At 38.2% G+C, this 12706-nt stretch overlaps 1 protein-coding gene across 4 annotated transcripts in view; it reads left to right on the forward strand.

The window, feature by feature from the left end:
- PRKN (parkin RBR E3 ubiquitin protein ligase) overlaps window positions 1-12706 on the forward strand; it is a 1291417-nt gene that overhangs the window by 249110 nt on the left and 1029601 nt on the right. For all 4 annotated transcript variants that reach the window (XM_007186087.2, XM_007186088.2, XM_028167433.2 and 1 more), the window contains exon 2: window positions 1957-2120. In XM_007186087.2, coding sequence (XP_007186149.2) covers window positions 1957-2120 — 164 coding nt within the window. The remainder of the gene's footprint in view (window positions 1-1956; window positions 2121-12706) is intronic.

Genomic DNA, 12706 nt, shown 5'->3' on the forward strand with positions numbered 1-12706 from the left:
GCCCACGCTCCTAGAGCCCATGCTCCGCAACAAGAGAAGCCACTGCGATGAGAAGCTCGCGCACCACATTGAAGAGTAGCCCCAGCTCGCTGCAACTAGAGAAAGGCCGCACGCAGCAATGAAGACGCAATGCAGCCAAAAATAAAAAATTAATTAATTTATTTATTTATTAAAAAAATTAAAGGAGATACAGCAGAAAATAAACTATAGTGCCTGACCTTGAGGAGTGTATAATCTTTTAAAGAGGTAAAATATATACCAAAAACATCTAAGACATATACAAATATTCGTTATTTTTGAAAGTAATTATGTGATAGTTATAAGCACTATAAATATTAATTAATGTATCATAGAACACCCTCTGTGGTTTATTTATATTTTGAAGATTAGGGAACTGAGAGTTAAAGAGTGAAGGTTAATGTGTTTACCCCAGTCTCCTGAGCTGATAAGGGACCTACAGGAATTGGTGAATAGGTCCTCTCACTTTGGAGGATGTATTTGTCACCTCTGCTATACTGCTTCCATGAGAAAATGTGGCAAGTCTTGTAAGACGTACACAGTAAAAGCCACTGGAGCCCTGAAGAGGTGAGCTCAGTCTTGAGGGGCTGATAGTGAGAGGCCTCTTGGAGGAGGTCACATTTGAGATGGATTGTGGAGGTGAACAGGCTTTCAAAAGGCAGAGGTGAGGAAGGGAGTGACGTGAACAGAGGCAAGAGGTGGGGGCAGGCGTTTTCTGTTACATGTTTTTTGGGAGCATTTAGTTTGAAAGATTTGCGCCTTTAAAGGGTTTGAGGGCTACGACACAGCGAGGGCTCTAGATTAATACGGTTTACTTTGCAGAACAGTGTAGGACATTTCGGAGGTGAAGAGAGTATATTAAGACTCCAGCTGAGGGCTTCCCTGGTGGTGCAGTGGTTAAGAATCTGCCTGCCAATGCAGAGGACACGGGTTCAAGCGCTGGTCTGGGAAGATCCCACATGCCGCAGAGCAACTAAGCCCATGAGCCACAACTACTGAGCCTGCGCGTGTAGAGCCTGTGCTCCACAACAAGAGAAGCCACGACAATGAGAAGCCCGCACACCACGATGAAGAGTAGCCCCCACTCGCCGCAACTAGAGAAAGCCTGTGCGCAGAAACGAAGACCCAACACAGCCAAAAATAAATAAATAAATAAATAAATTTATTTAAAAAAAAAAAAGACTCCAGCTGGGAGTCTGTTGCAGGAATCTAGATGTGATTGAATGAGCGTAGTGACAGAAGGAGTGGAAGGAAAGGGCAGATGCGAGAGCCATTGAGGTGGCAGGGCAGTTGGCAGTGAGAAGGCATGTTAGAAGACTGTGAGGTTCCAGCCTGGGTCTTGAGGGGACGATGGCTCCAGAAAGAGAAAGGGTATATCACTAGTTTCAAAAGAAAGGGCAAATATATATTTCCATAAGACCCAGTGAAGCCTTTTGGCTGGGACCACCAGTGCCTAGGGCTCTGCTGGGTCTTCACTCTGATCTATAAAGTGGCTTGATTTTGTTCCATTGCTATACCATGGGTGCTAACACAATGTATTTGATTTTTTATTAAGAGGGGCACTGTAGAGGCAGTGTGAGTTTGTACAGGCTGTCAGAGCTGAATCTCTTTGATAAACTCATGGGAATCTTACAATTGCAATCAAGCAAGTGTTCTGCTCGAGTCCCTCTGTTTCCCAGGATGGATGTCAAAGGGAGCATGCAATTTTGTTTGCGGGTCACTGACTAATATATGAAAGGGAAGTCCCACAGGGAAATTACATTTTTCTCCAAATGTTACTCCATAGCATTCAGTTTTATGTTCTAAGTGAAAGAAAATGTATGCTATTCATCAAAGGGTGGGTGATGGGTAAATCAGTTTAGAAATGTTGCTATTGCCATTTAAGGGCTTTGAGTAATGCTTACTTTTTTTTTCTTCCCCTCCAATTTTCTTGGTCAGTGTTTGTCAGGTTCAACTCCAGCCGTGGTTTCCCAGTGGAGGTCGATTCTGACACCAGCATCTTCCAGCTCAAGGAGGTGGTTGCTAAGCGACAGGGGGTTCCAGCTGACCAGTTGCGTGTGATTTTCGCAGGGAAGGAGCTTAGGAATGACTTGACAGTGCGGGTGAGTCTCCCTTAGTGGATCGTTCCTGGGATGCAGCCAACCCCATTGCTTCTGCTGCTTCTGCTGCCAAGCTGACATTCATGCCTGAGATCTAATAGAATAAATAGTGCCTGGGGATTCCTTGAACTTTACTCCATACCGCTTCATTAATTCTGACCTTCTTAATTATGCATTAAAACAGCAAGCCCGGAGGATTGGAAGAATAACTGTGAGCGAGAGAGGGAAGAGAGAGCACACAAACGGGGCTTAGTGAATAAATGTTTACTGACTACAGGAGAAGCAAGGCACAATTTCTCTGTCTGTTCAATTTCTACCTTACTTATTCCATTTGAATCTTAATGAAGAAGGATTCAAAGAAATTGTTCCAAATCAGGTTGCTCAGTCACTGTGCTGTGAGGAATGTGTAACCCAATTGTGACCCCTGGAGGATGGTGCTAGGTCTGCTGCCGGGGCTCAGTAGGGAAGGTGCAGCGCTCGGGGCCGTTCACAGCAGCATTGAGAGCTCCCTGCCCCGTCAGAATCGCAGTGCCCAAGCTGTGGTGAAGGAAGACTGACGCACAGCAAAAGTCCGCCTTTGTATTCAATTTCTCCAAGCTTTAGTAACATTTTCCCTAGAATGGGCCGCTGAAACATTAGAGAGGGAGCAGTGTGTGTTTTCTCTCCTGTCCCTAATGCTCTCAGGGCACCGCACCGCACGGCTCCTAATACCATCAAAGGGCTATATCCTTTTCATCTGGGTGTTTCATTCACAACAGTGATTTCTGTAGGAGAAGGGGAGAATTGGGTAGGCGATTGATGAGCAGTGCCGTCACCTAGAAGTGGAGACCTGTAATTTGTTGAGGACGCCAGCAAATAGGACTCAATATGGATTGAAGTCATTCTTTGAGAAAGTATAAGAAACCAGTTGCTTTCTGTGGATGGTTCAGGTGATGCTGAAGAACCCTGCGGATGCATTTTCCCCCTTTCTTAGCCGGCACAGATGAATCGCGCTTCTGTTTACAGCTGTGCGGGCGCTGCTATGTCTCTACTCAGAGTCCCTACTTTATGGGCATCCTGTCACTGTCTCTTCTTGGTGATGATGTTTACTGCTTTGTGAAATGCTTTCGAATCTGGGCATACAAACGAAGCTATAGAAGTGCAAATCGTCCCCTCCTTCTCCAGCGCCCCTCCTGTGACGGCAGGAGGCACGCGCTCACTGTGCACAAACTGCTGTGCTTTGCTTTGGGGCGATTTGTTTTTATAAGGGAAGTGCCCGTGCTAAAGAGGGTTTTGATTTTTTTTTTTATTTCAGTCAACTAAAAAGCTTTTTTACTGTACCTGCCAAACTCTAAATCCAAGAATGTTTCCTTCATAAATTATTTTAAAACAGCTTCTTGAACCAAAGTATTTTATGTTACCAGAAGTTTTGAAGTTTCAGGTTCTAAAGCTTCTCACCTCTACCACTGGAGCTGATAGGTTACACTAATTGCTACAGACAATTGATTTTTATAGATAGATAGGTAGATAGATATGGATAAGATATAGATATAAATGTAGATATATAGATAGATTGATTAAGATTCTTTATTTTGACAAACACTTCCAATGTTCTGGGCTTCTCAGGGGATCCCAAAGAAAGGCAAAACTCATCACTGCTCTTGTAGAGACTGCTGTTTACTTAGGGCCTCTAAAATCAACAGAAATATTAGGTTGAACCATATAGGTTAAAACTATCAGCAATTTCATGTAGCTCAACCAAATAGCTATAACATAAGGATGTCAAACATGATAACTGCCATATGAAAACTGAAATAAAAGTATTATGAAATTTTAAAGGTGGAGAAAACACATCTGAGTGAAAGTCACCAAGAAAGACTTTATGGATGAATTGAAACTCGAATAGGGTTCTGGAGATGGAGAATGAGCATAGGGTGTGCTTGGGAACAAGCATAGGTTCCTATTCTTTTAGAACCTAGAGGAGATGCTGAAGATGGGGTAAGAAGGGAGTTTGGAGCTGTATTTTACAGAGCTTTGACTGATGTGACATTGAGGTTTCATGTATGGAGATCTAGAGCAAAATAGGGTGCCCTGGAGAGAAATAGGAGTCTGGAGATGCAGTTTGATCATGGGCAGGATGAGGAGTTTCATCCACGACAAGAGTTAATGCCAGTGGGAGATGCTGGCAGGCAGCTGTACTGAGGTGTGGAGCTTAGGGCTTGCTTTATATTTGAGGACTACCTACATGGAGGTAAATATTGCGGTTACTGGAGCAGATGCAGTTGCCAAGGTGCAGAGGACAGTGGCACAGGAAATCTGTTGGGTAGCAGGGGAGGAGCCAGTAAAAGAGGCATCATCCATCCAACTGACAATTCTGAAGATAATTTGGAAAAGAAAATTACTGGTAAAGAATATATGTGCTGTGAAAAGATGGAGGATGATGAAAAAAAGAGCCTTTGGACTTGGTGACTGTGGTGGTGAATTAGGGACCTTCAGGACTCCAGGCCAAGACTGTAGTTGGAAAAACCCAGATTGCAGGGGTTCAGTGTGAATCATGGGACTATGTAATGAGCATGGCCCGGCTGGTCATTGAGGGGAAGGAGAGACAGAAGGAGTTCCTGGAGGAGCAGCAGGTCCTGCAGTGTGTTGTACATTTCCTAGCCCTCGACTGTGTGCATGGCTGACTTTTATACAGTTGTAATCAGTGTGAAAATGCAATTTTATATTCTGAATTCTTTCACTTAATATTTTATCATAGGCATTTTCCATGTTGTTGTATAATCTTCATTTCTAAGTATCTAGATAATTCTCTGTAATAAGAGTGTTTATATTATATTTAGGGAGTATCTAGTTTTTAATCTTACAAATTATGGCAAAACAAGTTTTTAAAAGGTATGTTATATACTTAGAGAATATGGCCTCTCTGTGTTTCAGTTTGCTCATTTGTAAAATGGGAATAATAATACCCATCTCATTGGGATTTTGTGAGGACTAAGTTAATTTATGTAAAACTCTTAGAACAGAGCACAACATATAGTAAACACTATCTAAATGTTAGCATTTATTAGCATCATCACTATCATGATTGTCATCATTATTATTAGGCAGTTACTTCAGGGTCTAAGTGATCACCTTAAATAATATGACAACTTTCCATTATGAATTATGATGAGTATATCTGCAATAATTTAAACAGTTAAGGCAATGATAATAGGATGCATATTTTACTGGGGCAGTAAAGTGTGTGTGTGTGTGTGTGTATGTAATATTTATACATTTTAACTAAAAAGAACTTTGTGGAGTTTATAAATAAATGTTTGAACCTTATATATACTGGTTTTACTTAAGAATAGTACAATTTGAATTTAGCAAGCTTAAAAAGACTTTACAATTCCTCTAATATTTAGTAAAAATAGACACCTATGGCTGTACTGTTCAGCAAAGTTTCATCATGGTATTATTCCTTTTAAAATATATTTTTATAAAGTAGATGTCTGCCACACACTATACTTGTTAGAAGCGAATTGGAAAGAGCTATACATTTTTTCCTACTTCATAAACAATGTTTCTGTGCATGTTATTATGTTCCTTATACTTACAAGTATGCAATATAAAATATTAGTCTTTGACATATTATTCACAGTGAATTGATATTTTTTCTTTGTAAAGAGTTTTTGTCAGCTCTTGCAACAGAGTATTCAGGGCCTATTCAAATGATGGGTCACCCTTTCTCCTATCCTCCAGTTCTGACACACTGCATATCAAGAGTCCCTGAAATCACCTCTACATAGTTTTCCATTTATTATTCAAATTTATACAAGGAAAATAAGGTTCTAATGTAGTTGTGTATATTAAAACTGATGAACTTTGCAATTAGACTAACTTAAAATTACAGGGACTTGAGAATTTCTGTAAGATTTTGTTTGAGCAGAATTCACTGTATTCACGTGAGTTGTATTATTATTAATATTATTAATGTCAGTTTAGGTTATTAGACTGTGTATTAGTCAGAGTTCTCCAGAGAAACAGAACCAATAGATAGATAGATAGATAACGAAGAATTGGTCACATATTATGGAGGCTGACAAGTCCCAAGATCTGCAGTCAACAAGCTTAGTTTCAGTCTGAGTCTGAAGGCTTGTAAACTGGAAGAAGTGACGGTGTCCTTCCAATCTGAGGGCTGGTAGGCTTGAGACCCAGGAAGAGCTGATGCTTCAGCTCAAGTCCAAGACTGCAAAAAAAACCAGTGTCCCAGCTAGATGGCTATTGGGCAGGAGGAATTCTTTCTTACTCGTGGGAGGGTCAACCTTTTTGTTCAGGCGTTAAACTGACTGGATGGGGCCCACTTATCTGGGGGAGAAGAGGTATCTGATTTACTCAATCTACTGATTCCAATAATAATCTCATCTGGGCACACCCTCACAGACACACCTAAACTAATATCTGACCAAATGTCTGGGCACTCCATGGCCCAGTCAAGTTGACACATAAAATTCACCATCACAACCAGGATATGAGAAACCTCATTATATTTAATTAGTGTTAGAGGAAAGTTATTCTATTTTATTATCTTTGTAATAATGAATTAGACTTTCAAAGTAGAATATAAAATGTGACTGTTCGTTTTACATAGAAATGTTTGCTTTATAAAAGGATTCATTCAGGTGGATAGTCAAAAATTCCTTTCATTAAATATTCAATTTTATGATCTTTAAAATGTATATACACATTTGCAGACCATCTTTTCATGAACTAGGTCATTTTTGCAATAAGTATTAAAGGACATCAGTTTATTACCCCTGTTAATCTTCGTGATATAACAATATCTGAGCTTGGAAGACCAGAGACATTAAGACTTTAATAGCTTAGGTTGTAAATACTAAGGAAAAATGAATGACCCTAAAAGCCAAATTATTTAATTGGCTATGTTTTTAGTGATATACACCATATACATTTCAAAATTTGAGAGTAGTGAAAACCAGCTTTCACTGACGAAGTAAACTATGTCCAATGACTAACAAATTCAAGTTTTGGAAATCTGTAAGAATATTTACCTATTTCAAAAAAATATTATATATTGTTTTGCTCATATCTCTAATTAACCTGCTAAATTTTGAAATTTTAAAAACTTCACAAGGGTGTTATGAATACCCTGAATGTTCCTTGAACTTCCTCTAAGATAAGTTAAGTATTGCTTAACTAAATTTTTGAAAGTTGATATTTTCTTAATGTCCTTTAAATTTTTTCCAACATTACTATTTCCCTTTTAGTATACTTAGGCTATATATTTCTGATTATAGAATTAATATATGTTATAAAAATTCAAATGATAGGGAAAAGCATACCAGCAGACCCCTAACTCTACTCATGTGTACGTTTTTTAAATTTTTTAAATTTTTATTGGAGTACAGTTGATTTACAATGTTGTGTTAGTTTCAAGTGTACAGCAAAGTGATTCAGTTATACACACACATATATCCACTCTTTTTTAGATTCTTTTCCCATATAGGCCCTTACAGAGTATTGAGTAGAGTTCCACCATCAGGCCACTTCTACCACAGTGCCAGTGGAGACTGTGTGTGGGACTAGAAATCACTACCACACAGCAATAATGAGGAGTCCCTACTTCATGTCAGGTGTCAACAGATACCAAGTGGAGAACTTGGACTTCTGTTTCCACTGGCAGTAATAAGTGGTACCCCCCTTTTGCAGCTGGAGCAGTGTCATAAAAAGCTAAAATAGAAAGTTTAAATAAAAGCCACAGTCTCATAATGTAATGAGAAAATGGCCAGATATCAAAAGAAAATCACCAAGAACCAGGAAGTTCTCAAACTGAATGAAAAAACAATGAATAGTTGCTAATACTAAGATGACAGAGATGTTAGAATTAACTGACAGATATTTTAAGCAGCCACGATAAAATGCTTCAATGAACAGTTATAAACATGCTTGAAATATGAAAAAAAAGTCTGAGAAGGAAATAGAAGATATATAAAGAAGAATCAAATGGAAACCGTAGAACTGAAGAATTTAGTAACAAATAGAAAGCTCACTGGATGGGCTCAACAGCAGAATGGAGGAGGCGGAGGAAAATGTTAGTGGACTGGAAGATAGAACAATACAGATTGTACAATCTGAACAGAGAGAAAATAGACTAAAAAAAGAAAGAGAAAAAAAGAGCCTCAGAAACATATGGGTCTATAAAACTACACTTAAAATTGTGTCATCAGGGCTTCCCTGGTGGCGCAGTGGTTGAGAGTCTGCCTGCTAATGCAGGGGACACGGGTTCGAGCCCTGGTCTGGGAAGATCCCACATGCCGCGGAGCGGCTGGGCCCGTGAGCCACAGCTGCTGAGCCTGCGCGTCTGGAGCCTGTGCCCCGCAACGGGAGGGGCCGCGATAGTGAAAGGCCCGCGCACCGCGATGAAGAGCGGTCCCCGCACCGCAATGAAGAGTGGCCCCCGCTTGCCGCAACTGGAGAAAGCCCTCGCACGAACCGAAGACCCAACACAGCCAAAAATAAATAAATAAATAAATAAAGTAGGGGAAAAAAAAATTATTAAAAAAAAAAAGCAAACCTTTTAAAAAAAAAAAAAAAATTGTGTCATCAGAGTCCTGGAAGGAGAGGATAAAAGAAGGTAGGGAAAAGTGCTTAAAGAAATAATGGCTGAAAACTTGGCAAATTTTTTAAGAGAAATAAACTTACAGATTAATGAAGCTGAGAGAATCCAAAATTGGATATATTCAAAGAAATCCACACATCATAATTAAACTTCTGAAAACTAAATACAAGGCAAAAGTCTTGAAAGCAGCTAGAGAAAGTGTACAATTTACCCATAATGGAAAAAACAATTTGAATGACAGTGGATCTCTCATGAGCAACTATGAAGGTCAAAAGGAAGTGGCACAATATTCTTCAAGTGCTGAAAAAAAAAAAGAACTTTTAATCTAGAAACCTATACCCAGCAAAAATATCTTTAAGGAATAAAGGAGAAGTTAATATATTTTTGGATGAAGAAATACTAGTAGAAATTGTCACCAGCAAAACTACCCTAAAAGAATGAATCAAGGAAGGAAGTTCTTTAATACAAAAGAAAATGATAGAAGAATGAACTGTGGAACATCAGGAAGGAAGAACACAGTAAGCAAAAGTATCGTTAAATACAACTGACTTTCCTTCTCCTCTTTAGTTTTCTAAATTATGTTTGAGGATTATAGAAAAAATTATAACAATGTCTTATGTGGTTCTAAATGTATGTAGAGGAACTATTTAAGACAAATATAAACAGAGAGATAAAGAGACATAAAGAGAGTAGGTTTCTATACTTTACTTGAACATATAAAATGACAACCCCAGCAAAGTGTGACAAGTTATGAATGTATAAGCACTAGAGCAACCACTAAGATAGGTAAAAGATTAAAATATAAAATAGTGACAACACTAAATGCTGGTGAGGATGTGGAGAAACTGAGTCATTGATATATTGCTAGTGGGAATATAAAACTGTACAGCCACTCTGGAGGAGAGTGTGATGGTTTCTTAAAAAGCTAAACTTGCATTTACCATATGACACAAAAACCAATACACGAATGTTTATAGCAGCTTCATTCATATTAGCCAAAAAATGAAAACAATCCTGATGTCCTTCAACAGGTGAATGATTGCACAAACTGTGGTCCATCCATACCATACTCAGTGATTAAAAAAACCCAACAACTGTTGATATACACAACATTTTGGATGGATCTCAAGAGAATTATCATTTTTTTATATTTAATTAATTACTTAATTACTTAATTAATTTGGTTGCACAGGGTTTTAGTTGCGGCAGGCAGGCTCCTCAGTTGTGGCTAGCCAGCTCCTTAGTTGCGGTAGGCAGGTTCCTTAGTTGCGGCATGCAAACTCTTAGTTGCGGCATGCATGTGGTATCTAGTTCCCTGACCAGGGATCAAACCCGGGCCCCCTGCATCGGGACTGCGGGGTCTTAACCACTGCACCACCAGGGAAGTCCCTCAAGAGAATTATGCTGAGTGAAAAAAAGCCAATACCAAAATGTCACATTCCAGATGATTCCACTATTAGAACATTTTTCACATGACAAAATTGTAGAAATGGAGGAGAGATGAATGGTCACTAGAGGTTAAGGAGGGTGTGGGAGAAGAAAACAGTGTGCGGCAGTAAAAAGGACAACAGGAGGGACCCTTGTGGTGATGAATGTTCTGTATCTTGACTATACCAATGCTGATAGTATGATCGTGATGATTTACTATATTTTCATAAGATGTTGTCATGGGGGAAACTGGGAAAAGAGTTCCTGGGATATCTCTGTCTTATTTCTGACAACAACATGTGAATCGACAAGCATCTCAAGATAAAGTTTAATTTAAAAAAAACACAGAAAAACATAACTTCTACCCTCTTTTACAGAGGAATAGAAACTCTCTCTTCCTATAGAAAATAAACAAGCTTGTTATTTGCATCTATTTTAAAGGAACAGTATTTATTAATGTGATTTTCAACATAAATTAGAAAATAGTTTAGCTGATTCTCAGAGACAAAGATTAGTTCATAATGAGTCAATAAGTCAATAAAACTTTTAGAAGTATTAAGGCATTTTTTTGGAATTCTTAAACGGACTCCTTAGCACCTTATGGGTCTGAATAGACATGATTAGTATTTATTTTCAAGGCGTTTACCAAATATTTCAAATAAACAAAAATAAACAGTTCATAACAATTGTGTACTCTAACTGTACATTTTCCAAATTGATTTGAGAGTAATATACTATAGTTTTAGGCAATAAATGAGCACCTCATGTAACCATTGTGGTTACAATGGTTAGAGAAAACATTCACGTAAATATTGCTCCCCTTTGATTGGTACCATACATTTATATAATAGAAGGAATTTAGGGATGAAATGGTTTCAGTTATAAACTAAATTTATTTAAATTCTTTTTACTTTCTCTCTTGAATATAAGACAAAAAGAACTAGATTAGAACATAGAATGCAGTTCCATCATGATTTTTTGTTTGTACGTAAAAGAAGAATTCTGCAGATGACGGTATAAATGGCTAATAGGTTTTACTTAAAATTCTATTTTTCTCTGATTGTAAGACAAAAGGAAGCCAGGTTAGACACCATTATACTAAGAGCAATCGTACCATGATTTCATTGTATCTAAGAGTACAATTGTGTAAATAAGACTCTCAAACACTTCAGGAAGAATACAAGAATTTTTCCCAAAGGGTTGACTTGCTAATGGAACTGGCTGCTCGCCCAATTCATGTAGGTAAAATGTAGATATCCACGTGAGTTCCTCCAAAGAACTGGTATGTTATTGTGGCAGCTGGTAAGTACTGCAAAGTGTCAAGGTCTAGAATCAAAGGATGATAATCTGTAGAGAGCAAGTGCTCATTTCAGAAAGACCCTTATTTTATCTGTTTGTGTCTGGCTGTTTATATGTGTCAGAAAAAATCTCTGAATTACTTACCTCTTTGCATAATTCAGAACCCTCAGAAATATTATTTTTCTGTTGAAAAGTAGTCTTGACTTTTGTGTGCCCCTGCGGACTCATGAAACATCTTTGAGGATTGCCATGCATAAATGCAGACTTGAAGGAAAAAAAAAAAAGATTCTTTTAGCTTATAAGAGGCTGAGGATATACAGTCTGTGGATTTATTTAACAGGCTCATGTCTCACAGACAATTCCATTGCCCTTATTGTGCTAAAATTGCAAGGTAGAAAATCTGTGGGGGAGTGAATCTCTGGAACACACCAATCCCCCAGATCTTAACCTAGGACACATTTTATTAGAGTATAAAAAGCAAAGCCTGTCTCATGGTTAGAGAAAACGTTCACCTGGAAACCTGACAAATGAAAGAGGAGAGATTCCACACTATGAAATTTTGTTACTCATCACTGAAGTCCTCATTTCAACTATTCTGTTCTGTTTTCTCTTTTTTGGGACTCAAACTCCATCATCCAATTGACCTGACTTTGTTTAAGACTTTATTTAATATAGTCATCATCCTTTACAGAAAAATCTAAGACACAAGAATGTCTCTATACCATTCACCTAAGCTTCTACACCAAAAGATTGCTCACCCCAATTCTACCTTTTTCTTCTTTCGTCTTACTAAGCCATTGTAACAAGCCTGAAATTATTGTCACAGTACAATGAAAAATTTTATGTGAAAGCACTCTTTAAAGCTTATATACCAAACTCTGGAAAAGAAGAAGTAAAACTGTCACTATTTGCAGATGACATGATACTATACATAGATAATCCTAAAGATGCCCCCGGAAAACTACTAGAGCTAATCAAGAATTTGGTAAAGTTGCAGGATACAAAATTAATGAACAGAAATCGCTTGCATTACTATACACTAACAATGAAAGATCAGAAAGAGAAATTAAGGAACCAATCCCATTTACCATTGCAACAAAAAGAATAAAATGCCTAGGAATGAATCTACCTAAGGAGGGTAAAAGACCTGTACTCAGAAAACTATAAGACACTGATGAAAGAAATCAAAGATGACACAAACAGATTGCACAGATGATACAAAGAGATCTACCATGTTCTTGGACTGGAAGAACCAACTTTG

The sequence above is a fragment of the Balaenoptera acutorostrata genome, chromosome 14 (genome assembly GCF_949987535.1).
Source record: "Balaenoptera acutorostrata chromosome 14, mBalAcu1.1, whole genome shotgun sequence".
Taxonomy (NCBI): Eukaryota; Metazoa; Chordata; class Mammalia; order Artiodactyla; family Balaenopteridae; genus Balaenoptera; species Balaenoptera acutorostrata.